This window comes from Hemicordylus capensis, chromosome 1 (genome assembly GCF_027244095.1).
Source record: "Hemicordylus capensis ecotype Gifberg chromosome 1, rHemCap1.1.pri, whole genome shotgun sequence".
In the NCBI taxonomy this organism is placed as follows: Eukaryota; Metazoa; Chordata; class Lepidosauria; order Squamata; family Cordylidae; genus Hemicordylus; species Hemicordylus capensis.
In genome coordinates this window covers 368925377-368945177 of record NC_069657.1, presented here as the reverse complement: position 1 = coordinate 368945177, position 19801 = coordinate 368925377, and the positions used below count along the sequence as shown (strand labels likewise).

The window sequence follows — 19801 nt, the reverse complement described above, 5'->3', positions numbered from 1 at the left end:
GCCCTCTCTCCTGCTGTTGCTCCCCTGCAACTGGTATTTAGAAGCATCTTGCCTCTGAGGCTGGAGGTAGCCTATAGCCACCAAACTAGTAGCCATTGATTGACCTGTCATCCATGAATTTGTCCAAGCCCCTTTTAATGCCATCCAAGCTAGTGGCCATCACCACCTCATGGTAGAGAATTCATAGATTAATTATGGGCTGTGTGGAAAAAGTACTCCTTTTGTTAGTCCTAAATTTCTTGGCAATCAGTTTCATGGGATGACCCCTGGTTCTAGTGTTATGCAGGAGAGAGAAAATTATATCTCTGTCCAATCTCTCTATTCCATGCATAATTTCATACACTTTGATCATGTCTACTCATAGTCACCTCGTTTGCCTAAGGTGCTCCAGGCCCCTGGTCATCTTGATTGCCCTCTTCTGCACCTTTTCCAGTTCTATAATATCCTTCTTAAGACAGAGTGACCAGAACTGCATGCAGTACTCCAAATGTGGCTGCACCATAGATTTATATACAGGCATTATATTAGGATTTTTATTTTTAATCCCCTTCCTAATGATCCCTAGCATGGAATTTCTGTTTTTCACAGCTGCCATGCACTGTTGACAGTTTTTGGAGCTGTCCAACATGACTCTCTCCTGGACAGTCACTGATAGCTCAGACCCCATCAGCGTACATGTGATGTTGGATTTTTTTGCCACAATATGCATCACTTTACACTTGCTTACACTGAACTGCATTTGCCATTCTGTCACCCACTCATCCAGTTTGGAGAGATCATTTTGGAGCTCCTCACAATTTGTTGTGGATTTCACTACTCTAAACAGTTTATTGTCATCTACAACTTTGGCCATTTTGCTGCATACCCCAATTTCTAAATTTATGAATAAGTTAAAGAGCACTGGTCCCAGTACTGATCCCTGGGGGACCCCACTTCCTACCTACCTCCATTGTGAAAACTGTCCATTTTTTCCTACTTTCTGTTTCCTGCCCTCCAGCACTGAACTGGTCCCCTTATCCCATGTTTGCTAAGTTTAATCAAGTTTACTCAAGAGCCTTTGGTGGGGAACTTTATCAAAAGCTTTTTGGAAGTCCAAGTATACTATGTCAACCGGATCACCTTTATCCACCTGCTGTTGACTCTCTCAAAGAACTCCAAAAGGTTAGTAAGGCAAGACTTGCCCTGGCAGAAGCCATGCTGGTTCTCCTTCAGCAAGGCCAGTTCTTCTATATGTTTAATAATTTTGTCCTTAAGTATGCTTTCCATCAATTTACCAGACACAGAAGTTAAGCTAAGCAGCCTGTCGTTTCCTGTATCCCCCATGGATCCCTTTTTGAAAATCAGAATTAATATTAGCTACTTTTCAGTCCTCTTGTTTAGATTCTGATTGTAGGGACAAGTTACATATTTTTGCTAGGAAATCAGCGATTTCACATTTTATTTACTTTAGAATTCTTGGGTGGATGCCATCTGGCCCTGATGATTTGTTAACTTTTAGTTTTTCAAGACAGTTTAGAACATCCTCTATCATCACCACAAATTGGCCCAGTTCAACTTCCAAGCCTGATAAGCTCAGTTATGGAGTGGATATATGGTCAGTATCCTCCACCGTGAAGAGAGATTCATTCAGCTTCTCTGCAATCCCTTTCATGTCCTCATCATCGAAGAGTCTAACCACCTCCCCGGCAGCTTTTCTGCTTCTGATATATTTAAATAAGGTTTTTTTTATTCCCTTGACACTTCTAGTTATATGCTCCTCAAGCACTCTTTTTGCCTCCCTTATTGTCTCCTTGCATTTATTTTGCCAGAGTTTATGTTCCTTTCTGTTCTTTTCACTTGGGCAGAACTTCCATTTTCTGAAGGAAGTCATCCTTCCTTTTATAGCTTCCCTGACACTCCTGAACTTGGTGGTACCTTTCCTCCTCCTTGGTATACATTCTAATGGAGCTTCTAGTATTGTGGTTTTAAATAAGTTCCATGCTTTCTAGAGTGATTTGACCCCACTAACTTCCCCTTTCAGCTTCCTTTTTACCAGTCCCCTCATTTTTTGAGAAGTTTCCTCTTATGAAGTCCAACGCATCTGTATTGGACCTAGGTAATTTTGGCACCCGGACCTCCACTGTTGTGAGGCCCCCACACTACAAGACCCCCTCGTGAGGCCCCCTGCATTTGGGAGGCCTCCTGACAACACCCTATGCCCACCCCGCCAAAATTTACCTTAATTTTAGCTGCCAATGTGCACGGCCATAGGGCAGGGGGTGAGCCGAGCAGGGCTCCTCCCGCCCCATGGTGGTGGCAACAGGCAAGTGGCTGCTGGGCCTGCCCGTCTGGCCCAGTGGCCCTTGAAAACTGCAAGGCGCTCCAGCATACCTATGCAGAGGAGCGCCTTGCACTTTCCAAGGGCTGCTGGGACCAGACGGGCAGGCCCAGTGGCCACTCTGCCCGCCGCTGTCACGGGGCAGGGGAGGCCTACTCGGCTCACCCCCAACTCCCCCGCCGCGCACATTGGCAGCTAAAAATTAAGGTAGATTTTGGTGGTTCGGCAGGGCGGGCGGCAGCATGGCAAACAAGGGGTGGTGGCAAGAAGACCCCTCCCCCTGGAGGCCCCCCTAGAGCCTTCCCGGACCTTGGAGGTGACGTTCCAGGGCCCCAAGGTCCAGGGGTAAGAACATCTCTGCCACTCACATAGAAGCCAAATTGGATCACACGATGATCACTGTTCCCCAATGGTTCTACAACTTTGACATGTTGCACCAGGACAACTATGCTATGAAATATACCACAAGTAAAGTTGGCTAGCATTCTATGCAGCCTTATGAGGGCAGGGACACAAAACTAGCTGTGAGTGAAGCTTGGTTCACAGTGTAGTGGAAGGCAGAAGCTATTTTCTCTCCCTCCCTGCAAAAGCTCTTTTAGTGTCCAGGAATATGTTTGCGAGTACTGTGCAACCCTCACTCATATATACCTAGATGCGAAGAGGGCTTCTGCAGGGAGAAGAAAGAGAGAAAAGCAAAAATAACTTCCCCCTCCATCCACACTGTGAGCCAAGTCTTGACCACAGTTAGTTTTGTGGCTGTTTGAGAGAATGGAGCTCTTGCTCTGCCCTCATAAGGCTGCCCAGAAACTCAGTCATTCCTCTCATTAATACAGGTTGCCCAGAGAAGCACCTCTGCCATCTTAAAATTGTTCCAATCAAAAGGGAGCCAAAACATACCCGTGTCCCTTAAGCTATTTGAAGCTAAGTCAATGGCACAACTTCTATATGGTGTCCAGCTAGGCCCCTTTTCCAACTTTTCCTTTCTAGAGCTCATCTAATCAAATTCCTAAGAACAGAACTGCAAGTCCCTTGTTGTGTCTCTAACGCCTGTCTATGACTGGAAACAGGCCTGGTGAAAGTGGAGGCCAGAGTCTGGCTGTCCATTCTCAACTACTGCCTGAGACTGTCCCTCCTCCCAACTAGCCTAGCCCCATCAACATTGGTGGATGGCTTCCAATCCACATGGAAGCTATCTCTATCTGCAAAACTAACCTCACTTGGACTCTCCCCTTCCCACCTACTTTCCTTGGGTTACGAGTTTTGCCAGAACATTTATCAAACAACGCATAACTGACTCAGAACACCAAACCAACTTAGATAGGTCCCCGGGCTCTCTTCTCTCTGAAAGTCTAAGGTACATAACAAGACCTGCTGGATACCCTACACAGTGAGAAGTACCTAACCACAGAAGGGCCATTACCCTGGCTTGCTGCAATGTTCTCCCCTCGACTGTCCTTGAAGGAAGATACAAGAAGATCCCTTTCCTGAAACGTCTGTGCCCCTGTGACTCAAGGCAAGTTGAAACTATTGAGCATGTCCTCCTTCACTGCCTGTTCTATAGAGATGTACATAATGCCCATATTCTCCCACTACTTGATAGGTTGCGAAGATGCTCAGGCTAATCCTACAACTTCCTATTACTTTCAGACTGTAATCCCACTATAACACACCATGTTGCCAAGTTCTACGTGGCAGTGTGCAGAATTCGCTGGGCTCTGACCACCAGCAAGAACTAATTCTTCAGTTTTTCAGCCCTACTGCTTTTATTATCATCTTTTAACATTTTATAAACTTTGTTTTACAGATTCTAGCACTGCAGATATTTTATAGCATGTAACTTTTACAGCTTCCTATAGATTTTAGCCCTACTGTGACTCTACAGTGCTCTCGCTACTGTTTTAGCAATGTTACAGTTCCTTTATAGTAACCCACAGACTCTAGCCATACAGCAATTGTATAGTAATTTTATATTAACCTCACAGTCTTTATGCCAATAGGCATAGGCTCTATCATTTTTAACTGCTTTTAATATCACCTGTTGCATTGACTCTATAGTTCTCATACTACTGTTTTAGCAATTTTACATTTCCTCTTGCCTTTAATACCACCAGTGACATTTTACTTTATACTGGTCTAAGATTGATAGATAGGTTATTTACTAATCTGTGATGTTAATATCCATTTCATTTGCATGCACAGAACAAAACAGCTGTGGAAAGGCTAGATTGCTATTTTCTTTAGAGAACCCTGCATTAGAACAAAGACTTACCTGGATTACATTCTGTCAATTAATCAGTCTCTTATATGGTACAACTGATTCTTTTCCCAAGCCCATTACTTTTATTTAGGAACTCAGAGCCAGACAGAACCTCAATTTTTACTAAATCTCAACATTCGGTATCTTCATACTCCAATTTGCTAAATAAGACCATTTTTGACCGAATTCCACACAGCCCATGTAATTTCGTTGCCAAGCCTGTTGCAATTCTTCATAAACACAGCAGGGAAAAATACTAAATGTATAAGCAAGAGGGGGAGGGGGAGGCAGATACAGTAATACTGGGCAGCATCCAGACTAAGTGCCCCATCAGCAGAAGCTCCTTCTGTGACCTAATGAACACTGCAATCACACAAAGGCCTCCTGCACAAGTGCTCCTACAGGAAAGCAGATTAGATATTTGGAGAAACTTTGTATCTTTTGCCAATGGAACAAGTTTCACAGGAAAGCAACAGAACATTCCTTGAAGCATTTCACCATTTCAGAAAGAGGCTATGCTAAACAGTGTTTAGGAACAGGAAACCCTGACTCAAGGCACAGGGATGGATGAAGTGCTTTCTAATATCATTGTATTTTAAACTTTTCAAACTGATTTGAAGCCATTCTGGTTATTAAAAGTTTAAAAAGCAATCTCGATACATTCGGGCATAATAAGGCATTTATCAAACCCACATGCATATTTACAATACCATAAACATATAAAGTTTACAGTATAAACGCACATTCTGAAATTCATATAGGAAAACTAGTTATGTTTCCCCCCTCAAATATCAAGCTTCTCTTCTCTTAGTCATTAAACATTCTAAGGAAGCACACTTGTATAATATTTGAGGCACTATCTCCAGTGAAGGATAAAGACATTCTAGTGCAATTTGTTCAGCGTTTAGTCACAGTTAAAGTGAAATGAATGTTACTGAGGCTGAGGATGAAATTCTCATTCAAGTCTCCAAATTTGTGTCAATCCATAAACCAAAACCCATATTCTACATGTTTAAAAAGCTCCCGTTTTAAATATACAGCCCTGTTTCAGCTCCATTCAGGACTCCTATGGGGGCTTTGGTTCCCCCACACTTTTCAGAAAATTTCAGAAAATCTCATTTTCATATCTGTGAGACCAATTTTCTACATTTGCACTGTATCACTTCTTCAGAAGTCAAACTTACAAAATTATAACATAATAAATAGGCTTGTGCAAATATTCGGCTTCAAAACAGTGAAACCAAATAATCTGCATGTTGCCCCTGGCCCCACATGGAGGCAGTCACTCTCCCCCCCCCCCACCCCCTCCGCTTACCTCTACACAGAGCAGTCTGTGTAGAGCACCAGTGAGGCCTAGAGGGAACTCAAGCTGCCAGAAGCCCCAGCAATGTCTTGGAAGCTGCATGGGGAACAATAGGAACTGTAATCCTTTATAGCACTTTTCCTTCAGAACTCTACGGGGAAAGCACTGGGGAGGACTGCATTTCCCACATTCCCTGCACAGTCTCCACAATGTCACTGAGGCTTCCCGCAGCATCACTTCCCTTTAATGGCCCTCCTCAGTGCAGTGCATGGTCTGAAGTGTGCAGAGGTAAGTGGGGGAGTGGCTGCCTCCACGCAGGGCCAAGGACAACATGCACATAATTTAGCTTCACCACTTCAAAGCCAGATCTTTACACAAACTTATTTCATATTACAGAACAATCATGCAGAGCAATTTTTGAAGAGGAAGACATTTTTTAAAAGGAACTATTGTATAAGTATATTTTACCAGCTCAAACTAAACAACAGCAAAAACACAGCCTACCTCCAATTGCTGATCACTCTTTATCAATGCCACTCGGGCCCTCTGCAAGGACCCATGCATTAACTTGTGCAGCCTTAAAATTAGTTTGCGCAACCCCATTTGTTTCAGTGCTTTATCTACAAATGGCCTATAAATAGAGGTCAAACAGTGTCTGCTGCAGCCTGCATCTCCACTGCACTCTGTAACAGCCCAGCAGCTTAAGTCATCCTCAGATTCAAGCCTGTCCAGCTTTCTTGACAAATGGTCCTGGGCCTGAAAGTCAAAATTTGGCTTATTGGCAAAATTATTCTGGATGGCTTGTCGGAGTTCTTCCACGTTCTCCTCAGACATTTGTTCTTCATCTTCACTTTCCTCTGTGCACCCCCCCGAAGTTTCCCTATAATCATCCTCATCCTCTGGATCGTCGTCCCTGAATGGACGAGGAGAAGGGATTTCAAACACTGGCCAGCCAATGTCGGACAGATCCTTGATGCCCAAAACAGTTCCCATAATCCTTAGTTTCTGGTTTAAATCTTTTGTAATGTTTAACCAGAGACAGAGTGCCTGCACCCTATCCTGAAAATCCCTTGCAGCATACTTCTCATAGTCACTTTGAAGAGCCTTCAGAGATGGATAAAGTGCTTCTACATATTCTAGCAGCTCCATTATCCGCTTTACCTGCTCAAAGGAGACCCGCTGACGATGGAGGTGTTCATGGTAGCTTGAGTAGCCCATAGCACTAGCTTCATGGGCTGCTTTACATGGTCCTCCTGATGTACCATTAAGACTAGCTCCACTTCCTATACAGGAAAGGTTCCCATAATTTACTTTGAAAGTAAGGATTTCATTGATAATATCTGGGATGGCTTGACGGGCTGTGTACAAATACAAGTCTTGGTCATTAATAGTCCGGCCTGCATGCCAAGCCTGCAGTTCGAGCCAGATCAGTTCATTGGATCGGTTTAACTCAACAGAAGAGGTGCTTTCTTGCCCTTTCTGCTCCTTGTCCTTTTTCTTGGAAACTGAGGTAAGCTTTAACAGAAGCCGCAGAGTTTCAAAGAACTTTAAGCGGTCTGCTGGGTAATCAGTACGAGACGTCTGGCGTGTTGTTTTGGCTATAGGCACGGGTACAGATACTGGAGGCTTAGCGTTGCTGCAGCCAAGGCTGAGGTAAGGCTTATTGAGATCAACATCTGGAATTGACTTTTTTGGCAAAGACCCACCAACCGAGTCCAACATGAACGAGCACTGTACATTTTTCTTGCGATCCCTCTCTGTTGTCCTTAAGGTAGCACGGATTTTTTTCCCCTGTTTATAGCTGTGTTCTTCAATGTTCTCAATCGTTTTGACATTGTCTTTGTTAGACGGCTGGTTTGGTGAGCTCATCTTCTCTGAAAATTATAAAATAAATAAAGGTTGCATTAGCAGTAATGTTCACTTTAAAATAAACATTATTTAGATCCATTTTCTTTATTCCTCCCATTCATATAAGCTCTCAATTTCTAATTGTGACATATTAAATGTGCATTACACATAAACCTCATATTCATGATAGTTTTAAGGGACTAATTTACCAGCTGAAGTCAATAGATTTCAAAAGATAGTGGCCAACATTCTGCACACAAAACTTCAACATCAGCAGGCCCCTGGGGCTGTTGTGAAGGTGGGCTGTTGTGAAACTCCTTAAAACAGCACACAGGCACTTGTCTTGTGCAACATCCACTGGAAACAATAAAAGCATTGTGTCCATGCACTCTTTTCAGCACTGATTTGCAACAGCCCTAGGGCTGCCTTTTACATGAACAGCAGCCCTGGCAGCTTGTTAATGCCAAGGTTTCACTGCATAGAATGTCAGCCAGTATATGTGACATTCATTATTCCACCTAGAGGTTTTCAACTTAATGTTCAAAGCAATATATTAAACACAGTGGCTCACAAACTGGTGTTTAGCAAAGATCAGGCAGCAGAATTAGTATGGTGGCCACAACCATGGCAACAGCAGAATTATACATATCATATACTTAAACAGAGCATACCGGTGCGTCAGTGGCAGTATCAAAAGTGTCTGTGTTTGAGAAACTTCAATTTAAAATTTATGTATTAAGTTCCCATGTCCATTGTACCAACCTCTAAAATACCTCTCCCTTTATATACAATATGAAACATGTGGGAAGAAAAAATTGCTGGAATAGTTTAGCAGCTTGATTTACGTATCACAAAAGAGTTGTGCGAGTTCTGCCATTCAATTATTCAGAGCTCTTCAACTTAACCATAACCTACCATATTTTATTGAAAAGTCATGAAGGGCTTAATAGTAATATATTGATAATCACAGAAGAAAACCCTGGAGCACATTTCACTCCCGAAAATCAAGACAATGCTGAGTCACTTTGCAAAAAAGGGCAGACATAATTATACTGTAGTGCTTTTTAAATGATAGGTTTAACTCCGAAACCATGCTAATGGAAACATTCTGTTGGATTAATTGTAATTATAAAAATTGACTTCTCATTATAATTATCTCTTTTGCTGCATAGGGCAGCTAAAATCAGTGACTAAACAGCAGTCCAGAGAGCATAAGGTCTGATGGCATGGAGAGCAAGGATTTCAGCTCTGAGAAGCCCTAATTAGGTCTTATTAACTAATCAAACAATGTTCAAACACCCATCAAACACAAGTTCTTAAAATGGAAAGAGGTTCCATATCTAGCTTGTACAAACAATTAATCTGGAAAGGAGGTTCTTTTAGCAGCTCTTTTCACACACTTTCTTCCATCCTTGAATTCAATTGTACTGCTATAATCTCCTTGAGGAAACAGGATTCAGTGCAATGCAAGCTAATTCTCCCCACAAACTCCTTCCACTCTTTCTCAGAATCCTGAATCTTCTGCAATTTAGATTTTGCCAATGCAAGCAGTTAAACTTGGTATCTGTGCAATGTTTGCCATGCAACACTAAGTCATACATTAATGCCTTTTGCGTAGGTGTGCGCATACTTCAACCACTTTCACAAAGTGTGGTGAACCCTCCTCCTACAAGCAACCTAGTTGGAGAGCACTGGCAGCTCACTGACTAAGAAACTGAACTGCAAATCACAAATCCCCAGCTTAAATCTTGCCTCTGACCTACGCTCACTAAGTGATCTGAGGTCAGCCACTCTCCCAGCATACCTTCCACAATACGGGGACAATAATGCTGAGCTACATTTACAGGACTGTTTTAAGGATTTCAAAATAACACAAATACTCTAAAGCACTTTATACTGATGTTCACAATGGAATGTACTCCCTAGTTTTGAAAAATTTGGTTACTGTATCTGAAACATTTAGAAAAACACAATGCTAAATAGAATGCTGCATTGTTAATATGCCACATTGGTACCAGGAGCAACAAGAGATTTCGGCAGTATCATCAACTACTGTTAGACACAGTACAAGAAAAAAAGCAAAAGTTGTCAATACTAATGTTGTACATAGAGACCTACACAAACAGCAATGAGGGGTGTTCTATATGTACAATCTTCCAGTACCATTTCTTGAAATAACCCTCTGAATGTGAGCATAACTGAATATGAGCATTAAAAAACAAACAAACCTGTAAAAGATACTCTCCAATCCTCATGGGGACAGAGTCTTTGGTCTAATAACAAAAACAGCTTTATTTATTTATTTGGCCTCCCCATAACAATTGTTCTCTGGGTAGCTCACAAAATAAACAGCAAACAGTAAAACAAAACATTCAATGAAAAATACATTAAAACTACAATAAAATACAACTAAAAATAGAACAACATTTAAAAGCAATTAAAAAGCCTCGGTGAACAAAAAGGCCTTTATTTGGCATCTAAAAGAAGGTAGCGATTATGCCAGGCTATTCCATAAACAGGGCACCAACATTGAAAAGGCCTGCTCAGGGTTACTATTTTTGCATTCTTAATCAAATATCTACCATATTCATACACTTGGTAACCATGGCATTGACCTAACTCTCCAATTCTCCCCTCCACTGTGCTTGGTGCATCACAACACAAAAAGGCATAACGCAGAGGCTCTCTCCTCCTCTCCTCGGAGTCAGCAGGTCAGCCACTCCCACCAGCTATGGAGACCTGGGAGAAAAAATGGAGTCCATACATGCAGGCTTGTGCCATCTGATGCTATGAGGGGGACAGGCCTCAGCTGAAGTTGGCCCATGTGTGATCAGTGTCACTCAGTAGAGAGGATGGGGGAAACAGACTTGACTTCATCTAGCTCAACTCCTCCTTGTACACACAACACTAGCATCCCATCTCCCAGCCTCTGCTACACTGAACAGTTAGAAGGAAATAGATAATGGCAGCTTCCACTTATTGGGGGAAATGACAGGACATAAAACAGTTTTCAAATACCACTTTAATGAAGAATTCTGCTAGAGGAATAAAGAATGCAAAATTACTCACTCTACTGGTTTCTCTAGTGTACTGAATATGAACTTATACAAACTATCACACATACCTCTCAAAGTGGAACGGCTGCTAGGTCTCCCAACATTATTTTTCAGGTGCTTTGTTGACATGCGCTTCATCTGCCGTGGTGTGCTAGGAGGAGAGGTTCCATAGAATGTTTCGGCATTTCCTTCATCGGATAACTCCTCAGGATCAGATTCAGAGATCTTGCAAGCAACATTTTCAGACTTGCATTCTTGCCTAAACAGCAAAATTGAGATACAGAGGTGAGTTTAGAAAGGGCAGCCCATTAATATGTCTCCAGTATGACCTCATGAACTTTTTGTATTCTTGATACTCCTGTGTGACATATAGTACTCTCCAAACAAAGCAAAATCCTTCCAACTTCTAGATACAGTTTCCTATCTTTGGCTGAAGAAACCTAAGGATTACATTCTGGTTTGTGGGAATTTTCCCCTACCACTTGCCAGCAAAAAGAATAATAGAAACAGTAACATTCATAGAAAGGCATGGTAAAATAGCACATGAATGCCTTAAGGGAATGTATATCACAGGTTCCTCTATCATAAGAGAAACATAAAGCAGCACTAAAATTGCACAGCATGTGCTGAAACATACATGTAGCTCAACTCCTGGTAGGTGTAATATCTTAATACGAAAAGTGTCACATACATAGGGACGTGATGTGCCACAAACTGCCAGCTTCTGTGTATATGCAATACAGGTCCCTTGCATAACAGGAAGGACAGCAGGTGACCACTGTGGAAGAGAGGCTATTGTCCCTTTCACCAGACATTTTGAGGGGCAGGGCCTCAGTTATCTGGGTTAACTGAGCTACATTCTGCACAGTCTCCTATGAACGCTAAGGATCAACCAGGCCTGTCACACCACTTTAAAGACAGCCCCAACAGTGTAGCAATGAGGCTGCTCCGGAATCACTTTTAAAGGCATGCCGCAGCAGTCCCATCACTACACCTTTGGGAATACCTTTGTCCTGTGTGGGTCCTTCATGTCGGTGGAAGACTGCACAGAATGTAGCCCATTATGGGGAAGAATAGCTCCTGGATCTATAGCACAGTGGTAGAGCAAATTATTTGCTGTGGTTATATTCTGCCCTTCCATCAAGATGCTTGGGGCAACATAAATGGTTCTTCTTCACCACCCCTTTTATCCTCACAACAACCCTGTGAAGTAGGTAAGGCTGAGATCGTGTGACTAGCCATGCACTGAGCTTCGTGACTGAGGGGGGATTTGAACCTGAGTCTCCCCAATCCTAGCTGGACTCTCTAAAAACCTGACCAAAACCTTATGGTATGGATTAATCTTAAGGCATATATAGAAGAGTTGCAAAGCTCTTCACCATATTGTAATTGCTGGTGACTTTAATGTTAGACTTGGAAGTAACGATAAAATGCTAAATATCAGTCTTTCCTCCAGCCCAGGAAGTCCCCCCACCATTAATTGCTTACCAATTTAAGGACAAAGTAGGGGATTGCACTGGCCTATGTCTGTTCCAATTCATCTGATGAGTTAAATTTGTATTTGCTGAATGGTGCTACAATTGAAGATCATCCTGCTGAGTACACCTTCTGGTCTGGTTCTTGTCCACAATTGATTATATGGCAATTTCTCCTGCCTTACTTACACAACTTGTGAAATTTAAAATAATTAGCTGTTCAGAGAGTGACCATCTCCCTGGAGAGCTACAGTTAAATTTTTCTGGTACCTTAACCTCTGTTGAGCCATCCTACATTCCAAATTTAGATCTGGAGGCGTGGCCCTCCTTGGTCAATGGTCTGATAGTCAAACAGACAGGGATTTGCCTTTGCCTGCTTCCCTTGAAATGTCATAGTGCAGAAAAAGCAATACAAGCACTTGTTAAAAAATAAAAAGAGATAAGCCATAAGAGTGGATTGGTACCAATTGATAGTAGTGGCAAAATCTAAAAATTCCTCTCTGATCTGGCGCATGAGATAAAATAGATATTGTCCAAAATTGGGATATGGGCCAGTTGCCTGAGTGGTCGCCTGTGTCTTGTGCTGAAATAGATGCCTTGATCACACAGCTAAAACCTGGCAAAGCCCCAGGAAGTGAGCACATAACAGCTGAGGTCATCAGAAATAATCTGGTGTGGTGGAGCCTGGTTTTGGCCTCATTATTTTCATACACTGATAAGATGGCCCAAGTTCCGAAGGATTGGGGGGTGGCAGTAATCATTCCAATTTATAAGAAGGGCGACAGGAAGCTCCCGGAGAACTATAGACCAATCAGTCTCCTTAGTGTAATAAGTAAGTTGTACGCCAGGCATCTGCACGGTAAACTGCTGGACTGGTATGAAATGGATAACATTCTGACTGAGGAGCAGTTTAGCTTCCATGCAGGTTGCTCTGTCATGGCTTCAGCCTTCATTCTACAGCATTTAGTAGGGAAATATTATTCTAATCCGAGCTCTGCTCTGTTTGCAGGCTTTGTTGATTTTAGGGCCACTTTTGATTCGGTCTCTAGAGAGAAACTTTGGAATAAGCTTTTTAATTCTACAATTGATTGTCAGTTACTGTCTGATTATAAAACTTCATGAAAATTCTCGTATAAGAGTTTGTTTTAACACATGTGGACATCTCACCAAAGTAATCCAAACATTCAGGGCAGTAAGACAAGGTTGTATACTTGGCCCATTATTGTTTAATTCTCTTGCTACCCATTTAAATAAATCAGATCACCACCCTCCTAAATTAGCAGACAAACATCTTGCAACTCTTCTGTACGCAGATGACACTGTCATTATTTCGCAAACACAAGTAGGACTAAGAAGAGCCTTACGCTCGCTAGCTTCCTACTGTAAGGAGAATTGCTTACAAATTAATTAGAGTAAAACAATGATTCTTGTGTTTGCGAAAAGACCCAAACTTTACAACTGGAAATTAAATGGGTATAAACTGGAACAGGTTAAGCAATTTAAGTACCTCTGGGTAATTTTTCAGGCCTTTGGTTTCAGATCCACACACAGAGATTATGTTACTCAGAATGGAAAGAAGAGTGCATACATAATCCAATCTTATTATCATTCTAGAGGTGCCCACTTTATACCCGTGGCCATTAAATTGTTTGAGGCCAAGGCTCAAGCATAACTTCTATACCGAGTTCAGTTGGGTATTTATTCCAGTGTTGGTAAACTAGAAGCTGTTCAATCAAACTTGCTGAAGAATATATTGCAGGTCCCCAGCTGTGAGCCTAGGGCAGTGCTAAGGCTGGAAGCGGGGTTGCTCAAATTAGAGGCCAGGGCTTGGATCATCATTTTTGAATTCTGTCTTAAGCTCATTTTCAGCCCTATTGGCTTAGCCCCACTGGTACTAAAGGATTTGCATCATTCCAGATGGGAAAAAGGTGTGGAGGACAGGCTTTATTATTATGGGTTTTCTTCCACTGCCTTGCCAACTTTGGGCTACGATACCGCCAGATCCAAAATTAGAGAAAGGATCTATGATATGGAGCATCAAATGGTTCAGGGCTCCATACCAGTCAACGTCTTTCTGGGCAATCAAATTATGAGCTTCACCCCTGCTAATTACTTGATTCAAATAACAGCTCCAAAGTACCACAGAGCCTTGACATTGGCCCGTTGCAATGTTCTATGTATGGCAGTGCTGGAGGGAAGGTACCATGGAATTTCATATGAAGAATGTGTTTGTCCCTGTGGTTCTGGTGAGATCGAAACAACAGTGCATGTAATCTTATACTGCCAATATTATCGAGACATCCGATGTAAACTTATTTCCCCTGATATTAACTTACATCCAGGCTCTACTGACACTTTTTATTTTACCTTCCTTTTAACAGATCAGAATGATGTTAGATCCTACAATGTCGCTAAGTTTTGTCTCACTGCTAATAAAATTTGGCTAGAGCTTGTCAGTTGGTTACTTGAGAGTTCTGCCTTGTTGCAAATAACTTAGCTGTTTGTTATTACAGTTTATCTCATTCTGCTTCTATATCTTTTAATTTTTGTTATATTTAGTCTTATCTAATCAGTTTTAAATTTTGGTAGTTTTACCTACCTTATTATGCAAACCTAGTTGTATCTGTTTGGATCTGTTCTTTGCTATATTGGTCAAAGACCAAAATAAAGATTAATGATGAGAACTTGATCACACTGCCAGAATATCCCAGGTTCACACTGCCAGAATATCCAGTTAAAAGGAGTAATGCTAGCAGAGCTAGGAAAATCCTCTACCTGAGACTCCAAAGATCTACTTCCAGCTGGAGTCAACAATACTGAATTAGTAATGTCTCCTCCAACTGGAACACAATAGTGAGCTAGTAAGAATGAAGCAGTTAATCAAGAACCCAAAGTTATTTCTTGGTGAGTGCACGAAAAGGGAAGTGGATGAATGTAAGAAGCAAAGGTTCTTTGTTCTGCCAGGAGCAGACAGAGATCTCTAAAGAGGCTAGCGTTTGCCTTCCCTATCCCCCTTTCTGCTCCTGGCCAATGGTAAGATTGCAGCTGACAGAACAATCCTTACCAGGAGTCAGACTGCACTGAGCAGTTTGGAATAACTCACAGGAATTCCCAGGGAAGGAAAGAGGGAAACCAGACAAACTGCTGCTTCAGCATACAAAGCTCGCATAGTTTAGGAAGCAAGCTATGGTTAATTCAAACCATGGTTTTGCAATATATCTGAACCTGGCCAGTGACACACTAATTTATCACCAAGGACAGTTATAGCAACCTTACTTATGAAGAGTATGCACAGAAGACAGAGGGATTTACAGATGCAGTTGTTACATCAGGCAAACTAAAACCTGCACTACCCTACTCTGAGTGCATGCTCTCTCTTCAGTAGCTTATGCAACAATAAAAAGCAAAACACAGGCCAACATAAAAGTGACTATAATAGCTGTATTCGAAAATGCATTTCCAGTATTCATCAGCTTCTACTATTCCCACTGCAACTGCTAAAGCTAGCAAGACAGATGTCTCTAGCTGCAGCAATTACAGCAAGGACAGCAGAAGCTGATACATGGATGGAGCGGTACTCAAGTCCCCCTACTGCACCTGTTGTGGCTGTAAGACCACTGAAACCATACGCTTGGCTGCAGCCCCAGAGTTGCTTTTATCATTGCTGCAGCAAAAAGCATAAAAAGCAGCAGCTAATGTTAAGGTAATAGACGCCAACACTGCTAAAACAAGAGTGTGCCCCGCTAGCTAGCTTCCACTTTTCCTAATGCTTTGAAGAGAGACTAAGTACATCCAAATATAATTTTGAGGTAACTGCATGATTTCCCAGGGTTTAAAAAAAAATATGTAGGAACAAGCAGCTATGACAGATGAGCAACAGCACCATAACAGGGTGGGGGAAGGAAGACCCCAAAGCTCACATTAAAAGTAGGATGATATTGATATTAAGGGCATTCTTCTTAATATAGCAATCATCTTTAGTTAGCCATGAAATATGTGAGCAACAAATGTTCTAGAGCAAGACCAAAAGGACATATAGGCCCAGTTCAGACATCACATTGTTAATCCTGGTTCCACATAACATTTGCAGGCCTCGGGCTTGTGTGCTTCCCCTGATTCCCTCAACAAGTAGAAGTAGCCGAAGTTTTAGAACAAATCGGGATTTGCTGTCAAGTCCAAATCCAGCAAATCCCAGTTTCTTCTAAGCAGAGTTTGCAAACAAGCCAGGGATTGAATCTGTTCCAGTTTCATATCCTTGCCTCATTTACAAACCATAATCTGAACTGGTCCCTAAAGGATGCTAGACACTTAGTTCAAAGAACAAGTGGAAAGAAAGAACCAAAGTACTGATTGTGTCTTCCTTTACTGGGGGGAAACACAGCTGGCACACATAAATAGTTTACAGCATTCTTTTGGCTAGATTATAATGCATTATGAAAAAGAAATGTGCCACTTTTAGTAAACTCAACCCTACTCTGTATTTTTTAGTATTTATTTTTCTGATTAAAAAGGAAATTCTAGCCCAAACCATGCTCAAGAGCAAATGTTTGCAGAGTATGTAGATAAGCATTTACAGTTTATTAGTCTCCAAGGAGCAATAAATTTAGTACAAAATGTCTCTCATCTAAAAACCTTAAGAGGTTATTCTAGATCTCACTAATATGTTTTTTGTAATCTTTGCAAAATACCACTATTGACATTTAAAATGTATCACTCAATCTAAGTTGAGGGAAATGGATAAAAGAGCAAGTGCTTATTTTATGTCTGAGGGAAAATGAACTGACTTTTAATGTCACCATCTGTCAGGCTAATGAGGAAGGGAGGAAGAATCCTCTGTCATGATAAAGTCAGCTCAGAAGCGATAAGAATGCAAAAGAGCAGGGTATATTTACAGCTTGGAAACAGGCTGCTCAGAAAAATAAAGGTGTCAACTTTGAAGGAACCAGTAATTACCTCCAGAATGAAAAATAACATTCAGCAAATTAATTTCATTGCAAGTCTGAGTGCTGAACACATTACCATGTGTCCAATAAATAAATAAATAAATAAGAAAGAAAGAAAGAATTAGGAGATTACTATGCTAAAAGACCAAGATTAACCCCCTACCATTGCATGTCTCTGACTTTCCAGGGCAAATAAGTAAGATAATTGTATAAACACAAGAACAGCACCTACATGGATGCCCGCCTACCCCTTTTCCTCCCGCTACTCATTCTGTGAATAATTATTTATTAAATACTCTGTATCAGGGCTGTTCAACTTTGGTCCTCCTGCAGATGTTGGCCTACAACTCCCATTATCCCTGGCTATTAGCCACTGTGGCTGGGGATTATTGGTGTTGTAGTCCAAAAACAGCTGGGGAGCCTAAATTGAGCAGGCCTGCTCTATATCCATGTTTCCCTTTCAAACAAAATTTGTGTGCATTTATATGCATTGGAGATATATATTGCTGTTAACACTTTTACCCCCCAAAATCCAGTGCTATATCATCTCACAAGGCATTTGCTAGGGAACAAGCTATCCACATCAGCAGAACTGGTTCAGCACCCCTCTTTCCATGTTCATACTAATTACTTCTATCACTGAAATCCCCTAAAAATGACACAAAACCATGAACAGAACATATTGCAAGCCCTTTCCACTTATTCATTGCTAATTAGCTGACCAACAAAACCATTCCCAAATTCAGCCCCCACAGCAAGCAAAACCACAGTAACATATTGAAGGTCTCCCACTGAACCATGGTGTTAACCTTGCAGAGCCTCTAACACATATTAGGACAGAACAAATGTTTTCTTACCTCACCCCAAAGAAGGTGAAATTTTCACTCAGATTTATTTTTCTTTTTTAAAACAAGGGTAATTGTTAATTCACCTCAAGAGAACACTTGTTTGCATTCTCTCAGATTTGCCCTAGCTGTGGACTGTGCCATCTTTAATGAGTTACGGTTCTCCCAACTAATCTAATACCTTGTATTACAGAAGAACTATGACAAGGATCAAATGAACTATGAAACAAATTCCTTGAGCTCATTTTCAAACACTGAGAATGAAAAAATTGAGATTTTTTTTTGGAGTTGAAGATCTCAAACTATTTTCTCAAAAAACATCTCATGCACACTGGCTCCTGCAAATGCTGCATGGCAAACTGCATTTCATACTAAGGTGGACTTCAAAATCAGTTTCTGATAAGGCTTGAGTGTTTGTTTTTCAAAGGGGGGGGGGAATATTCAATGAGCTAGCACAAGACCCTTCTGAGTTGAAGCCCACAAAGGGACCTGCCCTCAGCCAAATATAACCCGGCAGGGGTATAGCAAGAACTTGGTGCAGGATTTAAGGATAATCAGCCACGTCTGCCTATCTGCCTTCTTCTTCACCAGTCAGCTGACTGACAGTCTTCACTGCTGGCATCGCCACCCTGCAATCTCAGCAGCTTTTGTCACTACTGCATCCACACGCCAGCATGGCCTGCTGACACCAGCAAGCCAGCACATAGGTGTGGTAACATTATCTGGCTGTGTTGGTGCATGGGTTCAGCTGCAGTTAAGGTGCTGGTGGCAAAGGCTGCCAGGATTGTGGGTGGCAGAGTGCCCAATGGGGGAGGCAGCCAGTGGCCCCCAGGCAGCAGCAGGGCAGTGGCAGCCCTGGTGCTGCCTCTCCCAGTCTCTATTGTCCCTACATCCCTGTGCTCTGGTAACATCCAGATTGGATTACTGTAATGTGCTCCACATGAGGCTGCTTTTGAAGAGTACTCAGCAACTTCAGTTGGTCCAAAATGAAGCTGCCACACTTTTAACTGTTTCACATTGCACAGAACTCCATCTGCAGTGGTTACCATTTGTTTCCGGGCCCAATTCAAAGTACTGGATTTTACCTTCAGATTCCTAAACAATTCCTGAACAAGGGGTCAGTTTGGACAAGCACAGCCCCCACTGCCCCACTAGGTGTGATTAAGGTGGGAATACACCTGCCGTGACATCATTAAAGGATGTGCCAGAGAGTTCTTGGCATGTTCTTCAATTGTGTGCAATGGATGATCATTTGAATGGGCCCTCTACACGGGCTGCACAACCCTGATTAAGCAGGGGTTTGCAACAAATGTAGAGGGGTGATTAGAATGATCACCCCTTACTAACAAGTAAAAAGATGTGCCAGGAATGCATTAGCACATCCTTGAGGGACACATTCGTGATGAGGCAGCAGCCTTATTGCGTATAAAAAGGGCAAAGGGATGATGTTAATCTAAACTGGCCCTAGGAACAACTCATATGCACCTACTTGGCCACTCAAATCAGCATCTATGGCCATGTTCTGTGTTCCTTTGCTAGAGGTGGGGCAGACAAGAATGCAAGATGGGGCCTTTTTGGTAATAGTTCCATAATTTTGAAAGACCCTTCTGAAGCTAAATATTTCAGTGGAGAAAACAAGGCCAAGTATGAAGACTTTTAGACAAATGTAAATTTATATTATTCTGCTGCTACACATTTCTATTGTGATTTTTTGTTTAATTTCTATGGTAGTTTTCTTTTATCTTGGATGTCACTGG

At 41.9% G+C, this 19801-nt stretch overlaps 1 protein-coding gene across 10 annotated transcripts in view; it reads right to left on the bottom strand.

Moving 5' to 3' along the window:
* MAP3K4 (mitogen-activated protein kinase kinase kinase 4) overlaps positions 1 to 19801 on the bottom strand; it is a 114116-nt gene that overhangs the window by 49958 nt on the left and 44357 nt on the right. For all 10 annotated transcript variants that reach the window (XM_053295028.1, XM_053295038.1, XM_053294972.1 and 7 more), the window contains 2 exons: positions 10850 to 11040; positions 6382 to 7751 (listed from right to left, as the gene is read on the bottom strand). In XM_053295028.1, coding sequence (XP_053151003.1) covers positions 6382 to 7751; positions 10850 to 10919 — 1440 coding nt within the window. In that variant the 5' untranslated portion in view covers positions 10920 to 11040. The remainder of the gene's footprint in view (positions 1 to 6381; positions 7752 to 10849; positions 11041 to 19801) is intronic.